Source organism: Helobdella robusta (genome assembly GCF_000326865.2).
Source record: "Helobdella robusta unplaced genomic scaffold HELROscaffold_7, whole genome shotgun sequence".
NCBI lineage: Eukaryota > Metazoa > Annelida > Clitellata > Rhynchobdellida > Glossiphoniidae > Helobdella > Helobdella robusta.
In genome coordinates, this window is record NW_008705398.1 from 5,668,372 (window position 1) to 5,692,967 (window position 24,596).

The window sequence follows — 24,596 nt, forward strand, 5'->3', positions numbered from 1 at the left end:
ATAATATTGTAAATGTTGTCAAATAGAGGAAGAGAGGCTAACTTATTTGAAAGTAAGAAGTGATTGAGAGTGTCAAAAGCTTTAGAAAATTCGAGCTCTTGCTTAACAAACGGCAGAACTCCAGTGTCACGGTGTTAAACAACGTATTTTTTAAAGTTATTTTTTAAAGTTATTTTTAAATGTTGGTTAATTTTTTAATTTTTCCATCCATGTTCGTTTTGTATTCTAAGTATATAGTTTTGTAATTGTCGTAAAGGTAGTCTGTTTAACTCTTCAACTTTTAAAACGCGTCTTAAAAGTTAACAAAACTAAAAGTGAATTTTGTTAAAAAAAACCTAGAATAATGGCCGACACTGGAGTTCTGCCTTTCGTTCGCGGAATCGACTTCACTAAAAATGATTTCAATGTAAGTTATATTCTTTGTTACAAAAGTTAAGTTTTATTTTTTTATCAGATAAATTTAAAAGATTTTTAAAAAAGTTTGTTGAAAAAAATTTAACTACTTAATTCTAAATGGCTAATACAAATACTATCTGTCTAATCTAGAACTAGACTAATAGATTAGTAATCTATGAATGTCCTACCTGCTGCTACCTGTTGCAATATGGTTGTATTGACTGCTGATTCATCAACTCCTAATTCTTCTTACCTTACCTTACCTTCTAATCTTAAACAGTTATACTAACATTAATTATAAAAAATGAATGGGTGAAGAGAGGGGTGATTCACTACATATTTTTATTCTGATAGAATGACAGATTTCCTTACCATGTCACTGAAATGGTGGGTCTGCGCTGGTTGAGATTGAACAGGACACAACTGGATGTTGTTCCTTACGAACTTCAAAATCTCAAAAAACTTGTTAGTTTGAATCAAATTTAATTTTCATTCACTATATTTAATTAGTCTTATATTATAATTATATGATGAACTTTTCAATGAATTTTTTATGTAGCAAGTCTGTGAAGTGTAGTGTGAATTTTCTGTTTCATTCTTTAATCCAATCTTTAGTCAGTATATTATTTAAAATAAAATTTAGGCCAATCTTATATTTATTGTATGGTAAAGGTTGGTTGTTACAGAAAAATTATACAATCTTTGGATTTTTTATCTTAGAGAAAAGTTAATTTAGTGCTCTTTAAAGTTTAATATTTTATGACTTATGAGTTATTGTGTCACTGCTTTTTTTCTAATAATTTTGTTATTTATTTGTCGGTTGCATATGCATAATATTTTTTAGAGAACCATTAAATTTTTTGATTAATTTTTGGTAGATTTTGTTTTAAAGTTGTTAAATTTTAATAGCACTTGAACTTTTTGCTTAATTTTTTTATAAATTTTTAATATTAAAACATTTAATTATAAAATGATCAAAATTTTATTATTTTTATTTAATACAGAAAATAATTTAATAATTTCTCCTAGGAATCATTATCACTGAACAGAAATAACCTACGGGACATCCACACGGATATATGCAACTTGCCAAATCTAAGGATCCTGTACTGCCGACACAACAAGTTGAAGAATGACGGAGTGCCCCAGGATCTATTCAACCTTGAGGATTTATCTGTCATTGTATGCATTCTCACTATTTCATTATATTCACTTTCAATAGGCAGCTTCTTTAATTTTGTAAAATCACCATTTTTAACCTAGTCCAAGCATTGTTTTGATTTAAGATTTATATTTATGAAAATTCATTCATTATTGTTTGTCTGCCTCTAGGATCTCGGTCACAATCAGTTGAAAGAGATACCGGCCGGACTCGAGAATGCCAAAAATCTTCTCGTCCTAAATTTAAATCACAACAAGTTGGTTTCAAGACTAAGGGGGGAGATAATAGAAATAATAATTAATAGAGTAGATAATAATTATTATAAACGAATAAACAAATACTATTATTAATAATAATTGTTATTGTTGTTATTGTAATGATGGTAATGATGATTAGTAGAAGGTGAAGCATGTTGATTATGGTGATGATGATGATGATGATGAGGATGGTGATGATGTTGATGTGAATAATATGATGATAATGGTGATCAATGATACTTACTTACTCAATCTGATAACAAATGAAAATATGGACATAGCCATCACATTTAGACGGTACAGTTATTTAGAACATTTCGAATCATTGACATAACATGCTGGGATGAAATGATCATGTGATAAAATGGTAAAACGACTAAGAAACGAAATGGAATGGTAAAATTATTCAATTGATTTTTTGCCGGCAGTATCGAGAGTATTCCAAATCCGTTGTTCATCAACCTGACTGATCTAATCTACCTTGATCTTGGAAATAATAAATTAGGTGTGTTTAATCAGCACAAACTACTTTTCTCAATTTGATCTTTCCTACTATCAGTTTTAAAAATATGTTATCTATGTGATTGTTCATTCATCCGTACATCATCTATCCATCTATCCATGCATCCATCCATCTATCCATCCACCCTAACCCATCATCATCATATTAGTACATTCATCCAATTATTGATCCATCCATCCATCTATCCATCCATCGGTTCATCACGACTCAGACACTCTCCCGCCACAAATGAGACGTCTGGTAAACTTGAAATGCCTCATCCTGAACAACAACCCCCTCACACACGCCAACCTGAGGCAGCTACCTTCGTTGTCAACACTCGAGCTTCTCCATATGAGCAACACTGCTCGCACCATCAACAACTTCCCCGCCAGCTTTGAATCTCTTTCTAATCTTGCCGGTTGGTGGTTGGTTGTGGTTAGTGGTTGGTTTGGGATGGTTAGTGGTTGGTTGGTTGGTTGGTAGGTAATGGCTAGTGGTAGGTTGGGTTTGGTCAGTGGTTGGTTGGTTGTTGGTGCTGGTTGGTTGTTGGTGGTTATGTTCGTGTTTTGGTTTACTTTTGTTAGTTTTAGGTTTGTTGTCTGGTTGTTATTAAATTAATAAAATTATTCCAAGATGATACTGTTTTCTGTCAGATTCTTTCTAGATGCACTTACGTTGTGACAAATATTTCATTCACTTATCACAAACATTAGATTTGGACTTGTCATTCAACGGCTTTCCATCTGTCCCTGAATCCATTTATAGGATTAGAACTCTGGTTCGTCTGAATATCAGTGATAATGAAATCACTGATCTATCTACTATGATTGGTTGGTTGGATGATTGGTTGGTTGATTGATTAATTAGTTGGTTGGTTGATTGATTAATTAGTTGGTTGGATGACTGGTTGGTTTGTTGGCTGGTTAGTTGGTTGGTTGTTTAATTAGTGTGTTGGATGGTTGGTTGATTAATTGGTTGATTGATTGATTGATTGATTGGATGATTGATTGGTTGACTTATTGGCGGATTGATTGGTTTGAGCTTTATTGGTCAAGTTATTCAACTATCTAACTTCTTTCTTTCTTACTTTTAATTCTCTATACTAATAACAAGTAAGCAAATTTAAGAAGGAAATATTTTCATTCAACCAGTTTTTAAAAAGTCACTCAGTTTATTCAATAATTTAGAATCACTTTTCTAACCAGCAGAAATTTTCACAATTTGCTAATTAATCAATTATTTAAATAATTAAAATTCAGAATTCTGGAGCCAGCTTGAGTACTTGAACGTCTCACGCAACAAACTTTCTGAGCTACCCGTAAGCATGTCTGCCCTCTCTTATCATCATCAACATCATCATCATTATCATCATCATCAATTTACCTTCTCCTAATCATTTACGATAATGATACTGACTATGATACTGATGATGATTGCAGATAACTTTTCCTTGGTCATCAGTTTTGTAATAACACCCTCAACACTTTTGTCATTTTCACTATTATGACGATATATGTGATGTCATTTTCCTCACTGCCCACTATCAACCAATCAAATTATTATTGTAATCATTCCGTTATCATCATCATTATTATCAGTCATTATAGTCAGTATCATCATCGTAGTCATTTGTAACATTGTCGTCATCTTTTATTCATTCCCATATTCAAATCGTTACTGCATGATCATCATTATCAACATCATCATCCTTCCTATCACCACCACCACACCATCATCACCCACCCACTCACCCACCCACGTAAGGCTTCTCTCTGCAAGCTTTCCAACCTCCGGAAGTTGTACGCCAACAGCAACAACATCGACTTCAACGGCATTCCCGCTGGCATTGGCAAGTTGCATAGCCTGGAAATTTTCAGTGCTGCCAATAATAACCTGGAGATGATTCCGGAAGGTGTTTGTAGGTTAGTTGGCTGGTTGGCTGGCTGGCTGTCTGTCTGTCTGGCTTTATTTCAATCCCTGATTCCATCAATTTATTATTGTAATCATTAATAATGTTGTATTATTGAGGTGATAAATTAAGATCACTCTACAATTACACAATCACCTGTAGTATCTATAACAACAAATTACAACACTTTGATGACATTAAAGATGATAACGTTCACAAGATCCAAAAAACAGCACAAACCCTCGACAAAACATCAACCTCTACCACTAGCATCAACCACAACAACCAACAGATGTGGCAGACTGAAAAAACTTATCCTAACCGGAAACAAACTGATAACACTTCCAGACGCCATCCACTTCCTCACTGACCTTGAACTTCTCGACGTCAATGACAACCCGAATCTCGTTTTCCCGCCAAAACCCCCTGAACTCATTAAAGGGTCGGGAATTGAGTACTACAACATCGATTTCTCGTTGAGTCATCAACTCCAGCTGGCTGGGGCCGCACCCCCTCCCACCACTGAAGAAACTCCAAGTCTGATTTTTTTTTCTTGTGTTTGTTTTTGTAGTTGTTCGGTTGTTGTGATGGACGTTGTTGTGGATGTCATTTTTTGTTGTCATTTTTTTTATTATTCAATTGCTCTTCTGCTCTGTGTTTTTTTTCTTCTATATAATTTTTCGTTAGTTTTGTTGGGTATTGTTCTACGTGTTTCTGAAATTTGGATGTTGTTGTTGTTGCTGTGTATTAGTTATTTAGATAATTTATCTATTGCAGTTGTTGCTTTGCTAATGATGGATCTCGATTGTATTAACTTTTTCTAATGTGATGTATGATTTTTTTCAATTACTTCCATTGTTATCATTTTTTTGTATTTCTACTTCACCTCCTCGTTATACTGTCAATCGATAATTTGGTTGATGCCAATGCACGATCCGATCCAGGGAAGAGAGATGTGCACGCTCGGATGAAGAGGTTGAGGAAAAGAAGAGATACTGATGAGACAGATGAGAGTGCTAAAGTCCTTAAGGTCATTCATTCATTCATTTATTTATTTTATTGTTTTACAATCCATTCCATGATAGTTGCCCGTTTAAAAATTTCTCACATCTGACATGACCCCAACTTAAATTAATCTCTATTTTTGGACAAATTTGTAGTCTAGTGATTGTCTGTTTAGTCTTGTCTAGTCTAGTCTGTCTGTCTGTTTAGTCACCGTCGTTATCACCATCACTTCATCGTCGTTTTATGTTACATTACGTTATGTTGCTTTATGTTATAGTTATGTCATGTTATCACATCAACATCATCGCCATCCCATCATCATCATCATCGTCGTCACATCATTTTGTCATCATCATCTTCACCGTCAGGGCATGCAAGATGTGGCAAAGGACAAAGGTCGTATTGATCCTGGTGGGGCTGCCAATGGCGAACCAATCAAGTTGGTGCTTTGTAATAATATTAATAATAATAATTAATTATTATTATTAAAACAATAACAATTATTATAAGTATTATTATTATTTCTATTGTAATTATTTATTATACCAGGGGGAAAAAGTGGGATGAGAATCTTGAGAGGCCCAACCTGAACTACTGTGACCTGTTTGATGAGGATGTAGGCCAAGTTGAAGGTCAGCTGATGGCGATGATGATGGTTATAATGATGGCGATGACGATGATGGTTGTAATGGTGATGATGATAATGATGATGATGATGGTAATGATGATATTGATGATGATGGTAATGATGATGATGATGGTGAAAGTGGTCATGGGGTGAATAATGTGAAGATGATTGTTGAAATGAGAAAAATGGTGATGACAAACCGGCGACTATGATAACTCGTAAAATTAATGACGATGATGGTGGTGGTGATAAGGATGATGACGATGGCGGTGATGAGTGGCTGATCACGGATAATGGTAACAAATAAAAATGACCGTTTGTTAAAATTTGTAATCTCCATCCTCAAAGGTATTTCCTGTTGGGAGATGGACAATTTCTTACCTAATTTATTATCCGAAGGTTAGTGCAATGGAGTTTGCAATTCACTCTACTGATACAATCAAATGCATTTTTATTTAATTCCGGTTAGATTTTTTTTCGTATTCGAATGCTTCCATGACTAAGACGTTCCCTGCATTGAGAGAGCTCACATCGAAGTGAAGGCACACACAAAAAACACGCTCATAGAATAAGCACATATAAAATGATGAGACACACCTGCCTATGGCCAATTTTCTCTCAACTTTAATTTTAGTCCTTGCTTACCTATATATTCAATTAATTCAGATTTCACCTACCTACGTTTTTAATAAAGTCAACCCCTGTTGGCTATTAACTCAGCTTATTTTACACCTACTTATGATTTTAAATTACTAAAAAATAATAGGAGAAGATGATGAGAATAGACATATATTGTAATCATAATAAAGCAGGGAGTGCTGCTTGTTGCTTGTGTGTGTGTGTATGTGTGCGTGTGTGTGTGGTGCGTGTGTGTGTGTAGATGTATTTGTATGTTTGCGTATGCATGCCTGTTTGTCTGTGTGTTTGTGTGTATTATTCTCCAATGTACAAATGAAGCTATGAAAATTTAAATGAACTACCTATATTCAACTTATTTGAAATGTTAAGTTTATGTTTAAAGAAGTTATTTTACCGTCATATATTACTATCATGCTGTGAATATGATATAAATATTTACAATTTTCATCTCTTGCACGCCATTTGAAACAGCGCTGCATGGAAAGTTTTATGATGCGGATTGTTACATCGTCCTAAAGACAACAATCGACGAGAAGAGCAACTACCAATGGTCCATCTGGTTCTGGATTGGTCAGAATGCCTCCGTTAGTTGTAGTTGTGTAGTTGCCTGCTTGATGTCAATCATCCAATCGCAAAATGATCCAACTCCTTAAAGCGCCGTTATAGACTTATGACCCTTGCCTCTTTGCTATGTTGCTTTTTAAAATCATTTCCATTTAGTCTTTTGATATCCAATGAATTCAATACTCCAACCTAGTCCGTCCTGTAATTTTGTCTATCCCTTTAATAGGAAGTCTTTCAGATTCTCTTTCCATCGCTCTTCATTAGCACAGTTTTAGTAATCTATCAATCACCATTATGCATTTATGTTCTTAAAGTCATGACTTTTTACATTGACATTTTTAAAAATATTTTTCGTTTTTCCAAACTGGGTTCTTATAATCTCGCTTTTTACGATTTGTTCCAACTGATTTCCAACAACTTTCTGCAGCATTTAAATTTTAAATGATTCATTCCAATATGTTTCTGGTTTCTGGTCCAAGTTTCGAACTCACATAAAAAACAGATTTCTACGTGAACAGTTGAGCCGACAATAGATTAACTTGGTGGCATTCAATTTTGCTTTGTCTTGATCCAACCTACATGTTTTGCAATGGTTCTTTCCTCTACTTTGACTCTTTGTAAAAACTTCTGAATATTTTTACTGGTTATTCGCTATTTGTCTTATTTAGGGCCGTCTGTGCCACACCATTGAGATGCAATATAAGTTTCGTTGTGTTGTTACTTCGTGTGACTGCGCCATAGTTTGCTGATTAACTATGCATGTACTACTTATAACTGTTGTCATATTAATTGTGATAACGGTTATAAACATTACACTTCAATTATCATTTATAATAACACATCATATTATCATAACTGACCACGACCAGCTGGACAAGAAGGCGGCGGCAGCCATCCACGCAGTTCACCTCCGCAACTTCCTGGGGGCAGAGTGTAGGACGATAAGAGAGGAACAAGATGACGAGAGTGACGAATTCTTGGACCTCTTCGAGAATGGTCTGCTGTATATTGAAGGGGGCAGGACTACCTGTGGGTTCTTCACCGTCGAAGAAACTGTATGTCTGTCTGTCTGTCTATGTGTCTGTCTATGCCTGTCTAAATGTCTGTCTGTCTATTCTCATTTTATTTTGGCTCATTTCGTTTTGTTTAATCCGGTAGATGACGATGTTGTTTTACATATATATTTATGCAAAAAGTTATATTATATATATATATATATATATATATATATAGTCGCCCATACGCATTGCGACCCTATACAAACATATACACAGGTGCACCAGAACAGATTGTACAAAGTTTCAGAACAGCTGACTCTGACCTTGGATGCTGTATGATTATTTCTTCCCTATTTACTATTTAATTCAGTTGTTCAATTTTTGTGGTCCGTTAATTTTTGATTTAATGATACTTTTTTCTGTAATACACTAGACTTTTCAGATGCATTTTTTCTTTATTTTGTTTTAAGCAGAAAGGCGAGCGTTGAAATTTTGTTCCATCTGGAAATTCCTTTCTATGTCGCCATCTTTTTGATTTTTTGTTTTTACTCTATTTCCTTCTCATCTTTATTATAATTTTAATTCTAATTAAATATTTGTATCTCTTCATTTATGCTACAGCACACACATACACACAACCGACAAGCTCTTTCTCTCTCTCTCTCTCTCTCTCTCTCTCTCTCTCTCTCTCTCTCTCTCTCTCTCTCTCTCTCTCACACACACACATACACACACACACACACACACACACACACACATGAACGCTTACACCGCTTACACACATACTAACGCAAACACACACATACATACAAACGAACAAACACACACACACACATTTGCGTACACAACTGACCAGTGTCCACTTGAAGTACAAACCCTGGACCACCGGCACGTCTTTATAGTGGATTGTGGTAAGATTATCTATGTCTGGATGGGTAGAAAGTCCAAGCTGATGATCAGATCCAAAGCCAGGTTGCTATTATTATTAATGTTATAGCTATTACTGTTGCTATTATTATCATTTTTATTATTGTTGTTGTTATTATTGTTGTTGCTGTTTTTAGTTTTGTTGCTTTTGTTGTTTTTTTTCTATATAGTTTATGTTTTTCTTATTTCTCTTATCTCCTTTAATTTGTTTGTAGATTAATAGCAGAGAAGATGAACAAGAATGAAAGAAAAGGTCAGACGGAGGTTGTAGGGGTCAACCAAGGTTTAGAGGAGGCGGAGTTTTGGGAGATTTTTGGAGGGCCTCCTCTATCCCCCATCATGGTCAGTCCGGGATTTCTTTTTAACTTTTATTTCACATTACATCTCATCCTTATTATTATTATTATATTTCTTCACCATATTTATCTATTTGATCGTGATTGTGATTTCTTAACGCTTGTTATCTCGTAAGAATGAAAATTATGTCAAAATCTGGGCTTGTGCCGGCCAAAAAAAGAATAACCATTCATTGATAATATTTTTATTTTGTTTCAACTTGCTGTTATAACGTTGTTCCACGCTTCCAATACTTATTTGATTTTGTAAGCAGTGTATTTATATTCTTTTTATAACAATATGTGTGTGTGTGTGTGTGTGTGTGTGTGTTTTGTATGTGATTGATTGGTTTAATAGCTACAAACACCATGATAATATTAATAATTAAATTGTTATTTAATTATTGCTTTCTCTGCGTTTGATAGAGTTTGATTTACGGAATAATAAAAAAAACATCCCACCATCCCCAGGAGAGCTCGTACGACGTACATGCCATCATGCCACCCCCCGTTCTCTACAGGGTTGGCCTCGGTATGGGGTATCTTGAACTCCCCCAAGGTATGTATGTATGTGTGTGTTGTGTGTGCGTGTTTGTTTGTTTGTCGTTGAAACCTCTGAAGCAGCAAGTGCAAAAAAGAGCCTTTACACCTTTAGTGTATATCAATTGCTTTTTAATTTAATGAGATTTTTTCAAAATCTTCAATTCCGTTCAAGTTGGGTGAATAATTAGTAGCTAGTTAACCGTTTAAAGTAAACCATCAGGAATAGTTGATTGAATCGTACTGATTCAATTAATGTTTAAAACGTTTTAAGTTGTTTATTGACGTTTATAAATAACATTTTATATATTTACAGTGTAGTCATCTTGCAAATTATATTATTAAATCTATTTAGTCAGTGAGTTAATTAAAGACATTCTCACGCAGACATAATCACATTCACTTTCCCATACACATATGCACAAACGCGAACTACATAAACATATATGCACAAATACTCACACACGCACACACACACGCACATACATCCAAACAACAAACGAAATTAAATTTTTAGCAACAAAAATTTCACGAGAAATAACGTCACAGAGGTGATCTGAGTACAATTTAAAAATTTTATCTTCTCTGGTTTCTGGTTACACACACACACACGCACACACACACGCACGCACACACACATTGACAGTTGAACTTCCACATGGAATTCTCGAACAAAGCGTTTTAGACACGAAAGGTGTCTTCATTCTCGACTGCTACACAGATGTCTTCATATGGTTGGTTTTCTGATATTGACATGGTGTGATTTTTATAACAGTGATCATTAATTAATTATTTAATTAATTCATTTCTTTGTTTGTTTATTCATTCTTTCATTCTTTATATAGTTGGTTTGCCAATGTCACCGTGGTGTAATGCTTTTAACCTAGATCAATTATGCATTCACTCACTCATTCACTCATTCATTCATTATCTCATTCATTCATTACCTCATTCATTACCTCATTCATTACCTCATTCATTACCTCATTCATTACCTCATTCATTCATTCATTCATTCATTCATTCATTCATTCATTCATCAATTCACTAACTCAGGATAGGTAGGAAGTCCTCGAGGTTGGAGAGAGCGGCAGCGTTGAAGTTGTCCCAGGAGATACATGCACTCATTAAGCGACCCTCCTACGCCGGTGTCACCAGGTGTCTCGAAAAGTTAGTTGCCTGCCTCTGCCTCTTTGCCTCTTCATATATTTATTATTCTTTTATTCAAATGTTTATTCATTCATTCATTCATTCAATCATTCATTCATTCATTCATTCAAACATTCATTTGTTTATTTATTTATTTATTCATTTATTCATTCATACATACATACATACATACATACATACATTCATTCAATCATTCATTTATTCGTTCATTCATACATTTGTTTATGCATTCGTTCGTTCATTCATTTATTCATTCATTCATTTATTCATTCATTCATTCATTTATTCATTCATTCATTCATTCATTCAATCAATCAATCATTCGTTCACTTGATTAACTAACACCATCAAACTTTTAGCATTATCATCATTGCCTTTCTATTTTCTTATTCATCATCTTTTATTCATCGTAGTTATTATCATAGCAGTTATAATAAAAAGAAATAAATAGTAATAATAATAATTATTATTATTATTTTTGCAATCCATAGAACAGAGCTGCAGACGTTCAAGAGCAAGTTCAAGGGCTGGGATGACGTCATACCAGTGGACTACACGAGAACATCTGAGTCCGTTATCAGGAGGGGAGCAGACCTCAAGGTCGGTTCAATCATTGATTGGTTGGTTCGTTGGTTGGTTGATTGATTGGTTGGTTGGTTGGTTAGTTAGTTGACTGATTGATTGATTGATTGATTGATTGATTGATTGATTGATTGATTGATTGATTGATTGATTGATTGATTGATTGATTGATTGATTGGTTGGTTGGTTGGTTGGTTGATTGACTGACTGACTGACTGACTGATTAATTGGTTGGTTGATTGATGACAGGTGATAATGGAGCGAGATAAAATAAAGGTCGACTTATCAGCTCTGTTCATGTCCAGACAGCCAGCAATGACCATCGAGGAAGCTGTTAGCTTTTTTTACTCCAAATTTTTAACAACATCATCCACTTACTTTAATAACGATTTTTAAAAAATGAGAAAAGTTAATTCAGTGAAACTATGAATTAAAATAATTAATTTAGAAACAATTTTATGAATTCAGTTAATGACAAAATTGATAACTCGACAAAATTGATCACTCGTAATGATGCTACGCATAAGGCGCTATATAAATAACTAATGTTATAATTATTTATTATTATTATTATTATTGATTATTATTATTATTATTATTATTATTAACAGGATCAGCTGATGCAGGAGTGGAATGATGACCTGGACGGCATGGAGAGTTTCGTTCTGGAGGGCAAAAAGTTTGTCAGACTGCCTGAAGAGGAGAAAGGTATTTTGTGTTTATATGTGTGCGTGTGTGTGTATGTGTGCGTGTGTGTATGTGTGTCTGTTTATGTATACGTGTCTTTTTGCTTTGTCTATTGCCTATTGTCCAATCCTATGTGCGATTGGATTGTATTTTATGGTTGGGGCGTATGGGAGAAAGAAAAAGAACGATTATGTGTGTGTAGATGGGCAACCTTGGAGAAATCAGATGAGAGGGTGGTTCAGGACTGGCTTGAAACGATGTAGGCAGTGTGTATGCACAGCCATGGAGATAGTTACTTGACTTGAAATTCGAAATGATCTCTGATATGATAGAGCGGATGGTGTGAATTGAAAGAACATCCGGAATGACAGAACCAGACAGGAGCGTCTCATCATTTTGCCCTGGTGTAGTTGTTTTTACTCCGTAATGATAATAACAGAACTTGGTATTAAGGATTGTTCGTTTCTCCGTTTGTATGATTCATTTTCATCTACGCATGTGTATGCGTGTGCGTGTGGTGTGTGTGTGTGCGTGTGTGTGTGTGCGTGCGTGTGTTGAGTCGTGCCTTTGATTAAATCAGTATCATTTGACCTATCTGCTCAGTTGGTCTATATAATTTTATTTTTCTACGTAATAATTATTTAAATGTAATTATCTTCTAAATATAGATATCTTTTTGTGTTCTTTTTTTGGCTGTTATCATAAAATTGCTGTCATTATAGAACTTAACGCGAAACTCTCTTCGTGGAAGCACTTTAACTGGCTTACTGAGAAATATTAATTAATTGGGAGTCATGTTTTCAAATTTCTGAAATTTGGATCGTCGTCATCATCGTCGTCGTTGTAATCGTTGCACATCTGTTGATGTTATAATTGTAATAACGTGATGTTGATGTAATGTAATTTTTTTTAATGTGATGTGAACGAATGTTGTCACGAAGCAGACGTGATTAAAACGATTGGATGACAACAAATTGGTTGGCGAGTTAGGCCAGATGTTGATGCCATGTGGGCTGAAACTGAAAGATGTGTGTGATGTACGCTCGAGTGGCCGATCATACAAACATGTGTCGTGTCGTGTGTGTTGTGTGTGGATGTTGCATCTTTTGTGGCCGGAAAATGTAACTTATTGATTGATTGACTGAGGAATGACATTGCAGCGGCTCTGCGTTTGTTAAGGTTACATGATGATGACGAAGGAGAAGAGTATATTGCGTCATTATTAATATTCAAACCATGACCTTGTCCATGAACCAGAGTTTTTCTTCGATTCTTTGAATTCAATCCAGTGAATTGTCGTAAATTATTTAAAATGAAAGAAATAAAATTAATAAAGCGAAATAAGATTTATCGGAGATCAATTTTTAATTACTTTTCTAGAATATTCCATGAAATATTGTGTAACAGTAAGTGGTGTTAATTGGGAAGTTCTTCTCAATGGTAGCAGTTGTTCTACAAGTAGTGGCGGTGGTCAGCTGGTTGTCTCTGAAAGTCTCATATCTTAATAATGTTATATTAATAAACCATCAAGAGTTTAATAGACCTTTAATCTTTTAACTTTTAACTATCTGGCTTGAGTGCAGTCTCCGAGATATTTCAGGATTGTACATGCTTTTAGTGTGGGATGCGATGCTTGTGTTTGAAAGCACCCTTTAAAATGATCTCAAATGAAGAACTGAAATTAAAGCTGTTTGTTATTATTATTTTAATTGACGTAATTGCAAGTATTAAACCTTCTTTTAGTTTTTCAAAAATTAATCAACATTATTTTCTTTATTAATCTAAGGCAATTATTAACAACCTTTGATTGAACCCAGCAACTCACACACACACACACACACACACACACACACACACACACACACACACACACACACACACACACACACACACACATGCCAACTGAATGCCATCAGGTCAGTTCTACACCCAGGATTGCTACGTCTTCCTCTGCAGGTACTGGGTGCCAGCCGAACCTGCAGGCGATCCCAAGAAGTCTGCAGCAAATGGAAATGAGGATGACGCGATAAATGAGGAGGAAGAGGAGGATGAGGAGGAGTTGGAGGATGACTTCAAATGTGTCGTTTATTTCTGGCAAGGAAGAGATGCTGGCAACATGGGGTGGCTCACTTTTACGTTCAGCCTGCAGAAGAAGTTTGAGGCGCTCTTTGGAGACAAGCTGGAAGTTGTCAGGACTCACCAGGTTCATTTTGATGTTTTGTGTGCTCTTTTGATGATGTTATTTCGTGGCCGTAACGTTGCTTACTTCACTGTTTCGAGGCAAATTTTAATTCAACTGATGAAAACAGCATGAATTTTACGACGTGACATACCAACAACAACAACAACAATGTTACATGATTACAATAACTACAGACCATTCCAACAAATAGCTAACGACGCCATGCAATGACTCTTATCCTTTTTTTTACAATCAGCAACAGGAGAACATAAAACTCCTGTCCCACTTCAAGTACAAGTTCATGATACACCAGGGCAAACGCAAGCAAACCCAGCTGGACGAGAACGGTAAGCTGCCCGTCACCATGTACCACCTGAGAGCCAATGGTAGCCCGCTCACCCTGAGATGTATACAGGTTATTTTCATTTTAACCTTTTAACCTTTTTATTATCAGTAGTATTATTTTCGAGATTATTATTGTTCTTGTTATTTTCATTATGATGGTAATAACGGCGATGATGATCATCGTGGTGATTCATGGACAGAGTTGTGAAAGTTAATTCATCACTTTCCTCCATTCAGATTCCAGCTACTGCTTCCAACTTGAATTCTGCCTTCTGGTCAGTTGATGAGTGAATGATTATTTTTTTTGTTCTCTACATCATCATTATGATTTTGTTGTTAGTATCATCATTATCGTTGATGTAATCATTATAATTATAGTTATAACTTTTTTGTGATAACCATCACCAATATGATCATCATACTCATCTCTACATCTCTGTCGCCATTTTTATCAACACTTGCCTGCTGGCACCATCACACCAGTTGGCATGTGTGTGTGTGAGTTGCTCCGTTATCACTTCTATCATGATACTCTTGATTACTTACTATAAATACCATACCGCGATCATTACAAATAATCAAATACCGTAATTAATTACCGTTTTGTAATACCACAGTTACCTGTTGAAAGTTCCGTTCAACAGTGACGATCAGCAGGGTATCGTGTACGTGTGGATCGGTAAGAGGGCTAGCCATGAAGACGCCAAGAGTGCGGAGGATATGGCTGAATCTATTTTTGGGGTTGGTGTGTTTGGTTCGTTTGTTCGTTCGTTCGTTCATTTGTTTGTTTTGTTCTTCTTTTTCATTGGCCTACTTATGTAAGTCGTTTGGTTGGTCGTTTGTTTAGCCATTTACTCGTTTTATCTTATCAGTGCGTTTCATGTATTTCTGCTTATTCATTTATTTTTGTGTTCTTATCTACCACAAATATTCTATGATTCATTCATTCATCAATTTGTTTCTCTCTCTCTCTCCTCTCTCTCTCTCTTTCTCTCTTTCTCTCCCTGTATCATGTCATTTGGGACGACCAGTCTTTTGTCAAGCTTTTTAATCAACAGTAATTAAATATTTGATCATTTGTCTATTCATTCATTCATTCACCAAACCACTAAACAAACAAACAAACAGTCGACACACAGCATCCAAATCCTGAATGAAGGAGAGGAACCGGATAACTTCTTCTGGATTGGGATAGGTGGAAGGAAGAAGTACGAAACGGTTAGTGCATGCATGGATAGATAGACGGACGAATGAATGGATGGGTTGAAAGATGTGTGAATGAATGAATGATTGACGGAGTGGATGGATTTAGAATGGAGGGATGAATAAATAGATGGATCTATGCGTTGATAAAGGAAAATATGAATGAATGCAAATGGTTAATTTTAAACTAGGTTAGATAGATAGATAGATAGATAGATAGATAGATAGATAGATAGATAGATAGATAGATAGATAGATAGATAGATAGATAGATAGATAGATAGATAGATAGATAGATAGATAGATAGATAGAATACTATCTAATGATTATAACTGTTTCGTTCAACTGAATTGTAAACAGGACGCTGATTACATGCAATACGCCCGTCTCTTCAGGTGCTCTAATGAGAAGGGCTACTTCTCTGTATCTGAAAAGTGCTCTGATTTCTGCCAGGTTTGTGTCTACGTCTGCCTGTCTGTTTATCTGTCTGTCTGTTTGTCTGTCTGTCTGTTTGTCTGTCTGTCTGTTTGTCTGTCTGTCTGTTTGTCTGTCCTCAGTGTGTGTAATGAGCCGTGTGATTTGGCACAGAAAACGACGATAATGATGATGATTCATTCGTTCATATAAAAAATGACGTCAGGATGATCTGGCCGATGAAGATGTGATGATACTGGACAATGGAGAGCAGGTGTTTCTCTGGGTTGGCAGGAAGACGAGTGACGTGGAAATCAAGCTGGCCTTCAAAAGTGCTCAGGTTGTTTGGTTGGCTGGTTGGTTGATTGAATGGTTAATTTGCTGGTATGTTGGCTGGTTGGTTGATTGATTGGTTAATTTGCTGGTTGGTTGGTTGGTTGGCTGGTTGGTTGGTTGATTAGTTGGTTGATTAATCGGTTGGTTGGTTGATTAATCGGTCGGCTGGTTGGTAGGTTGGTCGGTTTTTTTTTATATATTAAATCAAAATCTAATTATTTATCCAACTTTTATCTATCCGTTTATCATTCATTAATTCATTTTCCCTCACTCACTCACTCAGGTGTACATCCAGCACATGCGAAACAAGCAGTCTGACCAGCCACGCAAACTTCTCCTGGCTCTTAAGTACATGGAGAAGCCAAACTTTACCAGGTGTTTCCACGCCTGGGGCAAACACAAAGAGGCCCCGGAATAATTTTTTTTATTTTTATTATTATTTTATTTATTTATTTATTTTCTTTTTTTTTATAAATTTTGTTTTATTTTCATCTGGCAAATTATGTTCAATTCTCTAAATCCGTTTTTTATCTGTAATTTTTCTTGTTCTTTGTTCTTTATTATGATTATTGTTATTATTATTATTGCTAATATTATAATCCTGATACATGTTTGTTTTGTCTGTTCATGTGTCTGTGTGTGTGTGTTTGCTTGTCTGTTCATGTGTCTGTTTGTTTGTCTGTGTGTTTGTTTGTGTTTGTGTGTGTGTTTGCTTGTTTAGTTCTCTGTTTATGTGTCCATATGTTATGTATCTACGTCAGTGCGTTGGTGAATAATTGACAGCGAGATTTAAAGAGCTTAATTTTTCTTGGTAACCCGATGGAGAAGACAAAGGTGATTATCGGTGATAATTGCTTAACTGTTCTTTTTATTATTATTATTTTATTATTATTATTATTATTATCATTATTATTATTTTCCACCTGCTGTAATTGCCATGTTTGTTATTATTGGCGATGAAATTTATTTTTATTTTTTTTTTTACGATTCGCATTATTATTATTATTATTGTTATTATTATTATTATTATTGTTATTATTATTATTATTATTATTATTATTATTATTAACATTTAATAACGTTAAATATCTGGCTAATAATTTTTACGTAATTTATTAGTGTGGGGGTGTCCCATATAATATAATTACTTCTCATTCTTCTTCTTCTCTCTCTCTCTCTTTTCGTCTAATCTCTCTCTCTCCTCATATCGCTCTCTCACTTTTATTCTTTATACCTCATATTCGCCCAGTCCATCTGTCGTATATGAATTTTTCTCTTGCTGTTGGTTTTCTTAAACATTCTGAATCATTTACTTTTCATTCGTTTATTGGTTTCTGTATTTATTTATTTTATTATGTTCGGTTGAATTCAATTGTTTTGTTTTGTGTGTATGTGAGGGTGTTAAGTGTGTGAGTGAGTGAGTGAGTGTGTATGTCTGTGTGCGTATGTGTGTGTGTGCGTGCGTGCGTGTATGCGTTGTGCGTTACACTCAAGCTCAAATGATTCACTGATTTCAAAGGATTTGTATTTTTAACTACGGGACAAAATGAGAGTGACTATTTTGTATGTTTTTGTGTTAACAAATCCAGAAAAATTTGATATTGAATTGTGTGTTAGTTTGTTTGTGGTGCGTGGGTGTGTCTGTGTGCGTGTGTGTGGGTGTATGTGTGTGTGTGGGCTGGTCGTATGCTTCGTGGGTTTCTTTTTTTTTACCAGTTTGAAATCATGTATGCGAAGTATTTTATTTATCCTGTAATTGCGTTGTATTGCGCTTGTTTTTATGTTTTCGTTACGTAATTTTTTGTATTGTTTCATTCTATTTGTATCTATGTTTGTGTAATGGGTTTGTTTTGCATTATTTTATTTTATCTGTATTCCGTGTGTGTATGTGTTTTTTTGTTGTATTTTCGGTAATTGTATGTTTGTATTTTTATTATTTAATGTTTGTGTTTGTATTTAATGTCTGTCTGTATGTTTGTGTTTTATGTTTGTATTCTTTGTACAAGTTTGTAATTTATGTTTGTATTTTAGGATTGTATTCTTTATATGTTTGTATTTTAGTTTGTATTCTTTATATATTTGTGTTTTGGTTTGTATTTTGGTCTGTATTCCTTGTATGTTTTCCATTTTTTTTGTATGAGTTCATCGTTCTAGTAAGCCGTCGAATTCTTAGAAAGGTCATTCTTGCGCTCCTCTTCATCTTTTTAATTCATTTCTGTTTGTTGCCAATTATTTTTTCAGCCTCGTGATCACTATTGAGGCTTGTGTCTATGTGTTTCTTATTCATTTGTATGTAATGTATGATTAATTAATTAATTAATTAATTAACTAAATGATAATTTATTTCTTTATATATTTGTTTGTTTTTTACAGATTATGAACGACCGTGAAATGATTTAATTTTGAATAAAAATTGATTTACAAATTGTCTTCTCATGTCTGCCGTTGCATTTCGTCTAACATAATTGCATTAGTAATAGTATTGCTAACGTCAACAACATCAATAATAATAATAATAGCTATGGACTGTGCATCTTTGACCTCACGTTTTCATCTGTGAGGTCAAAGATGTGTGACACCTTGTGACCAGGGGTGGAGAAGGGGTAGAAAATCTTCTTATTGGTGGCACCCCGTTCTGCCTTGCACTTTTTAACTTTCAACCGTAGGTTAATAACAACTCTGATTTGTATCAGGAAAAGGTTATCAAGTTTTATTGTAAAAAGTTCTTTTTCACGTACGTGTTTCTTCACATTCAAAGCCATTTTACTACTACAGCTGAGTGAGTTGTCAGTCGTTGAACTCCTGACATTGATAGCTCGTACGACACTTTTAAATGAAAACGAAATTGACGATGACAATTATAATCAACAACAACAACAATAATAATAAAGATAATAATAAAGATAATAATAAAGATTATAACAATGTTATTGATAATACTATTAATAATACTTACTATTGATTAGTGATAATACTAATCATAATAATGACGGTAATAAATATAATAATAATCATAATAATAATATTGGTAGTAGCGATATTAATGGTAATAATAGCATAATAACGACTATATTTGGTTGCAAAAAAATGATAATTGTTGTTGGAATTAGTAATTATAACATCATTATTATTTTTTTTGTTATAATTATAATAATAATAATAGTTATAATAATAATAATTATTATTATTATTCCTATTCTTAAGTTATTTTAATGGTAAAAGTTGAAATTTAGATCAAGATTCATGATGGCGATGACGACGACGACGAAGATGATGATGATGATATCAATTTCATCCGTCCATGCCGTATTTATGCTTTTTTTTCATTGATTTATTTTTTTTATACATAAATAATTTTTTACATGGACTACCCACCCGCTTTCGTAGGTACGTATAGCATTAAATAGAAGTAAATAATTTTTTTTACTATGTACGTTTGTATGCCTATATCTGTGTTTGTACGTGTGTATATGTATGTATGTTTGTGTGTGCGTGTGTGTGTGTGATTGTGTGTGTGACTGTGTGTTTGTGTGTGTTTTTGTTACTTTAAATTGAGATTGATATAAACGATATTTCAAGCGAAAGCCTAATAACTTTCTTAGAAAAAAAATAATGAAATGTTCATTTTGAGAATGTGCGCCGATTATTACTACCACAGCTAAAATCTCACCGATACTTCCGCTTCTTCAATTAAGGCTACTACTACTACTACTACTACTACTACTACTACTACTACTACTACTACTACTACTACTACTACTACTACTACTACTACTACTACTACTACTACTACTACTACTACTACTACTACTACTATTGGTACTATTATTACAAAATTCACATTATTGACAGTCAAAATGTAAAGAAAAGATTAATAATAATACTCACAATACTAATAGTAATTAAAATAATAATAATAATAATAGCAACAACAAAAACAACACCAGTAATAGTAATAATAACAGCAAAAAATAACGCATTAATAATTTCTTGGAAACTTCAGCATTTCAAATAGGATCTCATCCTTCATCTTTCTTCGAATTGTTTGTCAACACGCTCGTTCACTCCCTGCCTTTTTATTATTTTTATTTTTCTATTATTATTATTATTATTGTTGTTGTTATATTTTCTATTTAAATTTGACTTTAATTTGTAATGTTTAAAATCTTAAAATATTGATCATCCTACATATGTGATAAAAAAAACTTATTATTAAATGCATGCGTCTGTGTGTGTTTGCTTGCGTGTGCGTGCGTGTATTTGTTTGTACGTTTTCATGATCTGTGTTTGAACGTGTATAATCAGATGCATGTTTGTGTCGCTTGCTTACAAGAAGTGTTCAGGAAAATTAAAGATAAATTCTGACAGCCCAATAGATGAATGATGGTGACAGGATCATTTGTGATGTGTATGTTACATTGTCTGTGATGATGAAGATGAAGAAGATGATGTTTATGTTGTATGTAATGATGATGAAGATGAAGATAATGTGTATGTTGTATGTATTGTGTATTGATGATGAAGATGATGATGATGTGTATGTTGTATGTGATGACGATGAAGATGATGTTTATGTTGTATGTGATGACAATGAAGATGACGATGTGTATGTTGTATGTGATGACGATGAAGATGAAGATGATGTGTATGTTATATATGAGGATGACGAAGATGAAGTTGATGATGATGTGTGTGTTTTATGTAATGATGATGAAGTTGAAGATAATGATGTTTATGTTGTATATGAAGATGATGATGAAGATGAAGATGACGTATTAACCTCGATTTGATGACTACAATGACACTGATGATAATAAATAACATAATTATCAGCAACTTGCGTTTAGAAACCACGAATTTTAAAGTAAATGTAAACAATTTTGTTACATGTGTTTTTATTCGTTCTGTTTGCGTCTGTGTTGGCGCAATAAATGTGTGGGATTATAAATGTGTGTACTTTTATATATAAACACACACACATGTATGTATGTGTGTGTTTGTGTGTGTGTTTATGTGTGCGTGTGCGCTTGTCTGTTCTCTCTGTTCATATAAATATCGATATAAATATCGATTCCACGTAAATATCGATTCTACGCCCGAATCGATATTTACGTGGTATGTAGGTAAGTGAGTGAGATAACACTGCCCAACAGTGTTTTTGCATCTTAACCAAAATTAGCTGTTTCTTATGTATTTCCACCTGCTGAATCCGAAAATGACATTAAAAATTACATATTAGCTCTAGTTCAAAAGATATGAGCAAAACTCTATCCTCAAGAGTATAAATTTCTGTTTTTTGGAAAAAATTTTTTATTTTTTTTATCTTGCCTCTTGGCTTGCCATAATGATTTATTTATGTTTAAAACTTTTGATATGATTTATGAGTGTTTGCTAAAGTTTCTTATCCGATTCACTTTTTGATTATTTTTGATTAATTTTTGTAAAATTTAAAAAATTAACATGCCAAGGAAGTGTGTAAATTCAGTGGACAATTTTTGTTACATTTGTGGTGAAATAACATTTTCATCACGAAAAACAACTATGACACCTATTGTGAAAACTGCTTACCAGCGGTATGAAGGTAGGAGACCAAGATAAATCATGGGCTCCACATATATGCTGTAACACTTGTTCGGTTACACTGCGGGAATGGTTAAAAAATAAAAGATTTTTGGCTTTTGCTGTTCCTATGGCTTGGAGGGAACCTAAAAACCATACAGATGACTGTTATTTCTGCTTGACCCCATATGTTAAGGCAGGTCTGTCTATGAAAAAATTAGGAACAGTTAACTATCCGAATCTTCCATCAGCCATTCGACCTATTCCACATTCAGACAGTTTACCAGTTCCTACTCCATCACAGAGCTATGAGATAGAAGCAGAAAATGAAGGCACAAATGAAATAGAAGAAGAAAAAGAAAGCCAGCCTTCCACATCAAATGATTCTGATTTTGTGTCAACAGATAATGCACCACACAGATTGAGTCAAGCAGAATTAAGTGACCTCGTTCGAGATCTTGACTTGTCACAGGAAAAGGCAGAACTTCTAGGGTCTAGATTAAAACAGTGGAATCTTCTCCAATCTGATGTCAAAGTTTCCTATTTCAGGAAACGGCAACAAAATCTTGTTCGTTTTTTTGAGAAGAAAAATAGCCTCGTTGTTTGCGTTGATATCTATGGATTAATGTATTGTCTCAATTTGAACTATGATCCAACTGAATGGAGATTATTCATAGATTCATCAAAGCTAAGCTTGAAAGCTGTCTTACTGCACAATGGAAATCATCTTCCATCAGTTCCTATTGGCCATGCAGCTCACAAAAAAGAAACCTATCGAAATATGAAAATTCTTCTTAACTCAATCAATTACAACGAACACAAATGGAAAATTTGTGGTGACCTAAAAGTCATTGCCATACTTTTGGGAATGCAATTAGGCTATACCAAATACTGCTGTTTCTTGTGTATGTGGGACAGTAGAGACAAAATTTCACATTACACAAAAAAAGACTGGCCTGCAAGAAATCTAAACAAAGATGAAAAAAAGGTTGTTGCTGAACCACTCATAGATCCAAAAGATGTACTTCTTCCACCCTTACACATTAAGCTGGGTTTAATGAAAAATTTTGTCAAAAGTATGAACAAAGAAGAACAAGCTTTTAAGTATTTAAGAAACAAATTTCCAAAACTAAGTGATGCAAAAGTTAAAGAGGGTATTTTTGTTGGACCACAGATACGTGAACTTGTGAAAGATCCTGCATTTGATGAAGTTTTGAAGGGGCAAGAAAAAGAAGCTTGGGAATCTCTCAAGGGAGTGATTTGTGGATTTTTAGGCAACAGAAGAGATGATAACTACATCCAATTGGTAACAGTACTTCTGCAAAAATACCATCAACTTGGTTGTAACATGTCCTTGAAGATTCACTTCCTCCACTCACATTTAGACTTCTTTCCCCCTAGTTGTGGAGCTGTTAGTGATGAACATGGAGAAAGATTCCACCAAGATATTTCTGGGTCTGAAAAAAGATATCAGGGTCGTTGGAATGAAGCTATGCTTGCAGATTACTGTTGGTTTATAAGAAGGGATGCTCCATAGCTCGCATACTGGCGGAAAGCAAAAAGAGCACGATCGCGTGAAGATATTCCATAATGATCTTTATATTTATTAGCTTTTATTGTTTTAAACTGTTAGAATGTAATCTTTATTGAAAAAAACTAAATGCACTTTAAATATTATTAAAATAAGTGAATTATATGTCATATTGCTGTGTTGCGAATAAACGAAAACAAAAATTTTTTGTTGTTGTATATCTCAGAAACTAGAGCTAATAAAAAAATTTCGTTTGCATTTTTGTTTTTCTCACCCCAAAATTAGTATAATTTGACTAAAGAAGTTAAAGATGCAAAAAAAATTATTTTTTTTGTTGCCCAGTGTAATTATTCATCGTACGGGACTGCGTTTTAATCGTGCGAACATGTACGTACGTGTGCAGGTGTGTGCATGTGTATATATATGTGTGTGTGCATGTTTGTACGTGTACAAGTATGTATGCACGTGTGTAAATATAAAAACATGCGTGGCTATGCGTCCCAACAACTTCAGCTAAAGTATCGACGAAGGTAAATTGGTAAGTAAATAAATCAATGATTTCAATTTAAAAACGCCATGTGCGCTGTGCAGTTCGGAGAATTTATTTCATTTCATTTCGCGAGTTAGGAGTGTTAGCGTTGAAATGACCAATGTCATCATTTCGGAGGATTTTCATCTCCGTTTGCGTTTTGCTTAAATGTTCTTTCGAAACAATTTATAC

The 24,596-nt window shown here is 34.2% G+C and overlaps 2 protein-coding genes across 2 annotated transcripts; both read left to right on the forward strand.

Moving 5' to 3' along the window:
• Positions 1–343: 343 nt before the first annotated feature.
• HELRODRAFT_96186 (hypothetical protein) lies at positions 344–19,694 on the forward strand (the record flags this gene model as incomplete). Its single annotated transcript, XM_009031100.1, has 34 exons — positions 344–406; positions 751–861; positions 1,426–1,578; positions 1,729–1,814; positions 2,244–2,320; positions 2,550–2,738; positions 3,034–3,150; positions 3,580–3,638; positions 4,085–4,242; positions 4,522–4,784; positions 5,174–5,259; positions 5,603–5,673; positions 5,784–5,866; positions 6,211–6,261; positions 6,973–7,085; positions 7,935–8,120; positions 8,340–8,396; positions 8,920–9,035; positions 9,206–9,332; positions 9,797–9,902; positions 10,512–10,599; positions 10,922–11,035; positions 11,527–11,635; positions 11,867–11,950; positions 12,229–12,325; positions 14,221–14,507; positions 14,743–14,901; positions 15,069–15,106; positions 15,449–15,572; positions 15,960–16,049; positions 16,396–16,488; positions 16,676–16,789; positions 17,069–17,160; positions 19,159–19,694. The coding sequence occupies 34 exons, from the start codon at positions 344–346 to the stop codon at positions 19,163–19,165; spliced, it is 3,768 nt and encodes a 1,255-aa protein (XP_009029348.1). The 3' UTR covers positions 19,166–19,694.
• Positions 19,695–22,360: 2,666 nt separating this feature from the next.
• On the forward strand, positions 22,361–23,881 carry HELRODRAFT_165255 (hypothetical protein; the record flags this gene model as incomplete). Its single annotated transcript, XM_009031101.1, has 1 exon — positions 22,361–23,881. The coding sequence occupies one exon, from the start codon at positions 22,361–22,363 to the stop codon at positions 23,879–23,881; it is 1,521 nt and encodes a 506-aa protein (XP_009029349.1).
• Between the last annotated feature and the right edge of the window lie 715 nt (positions 23,882–24,596).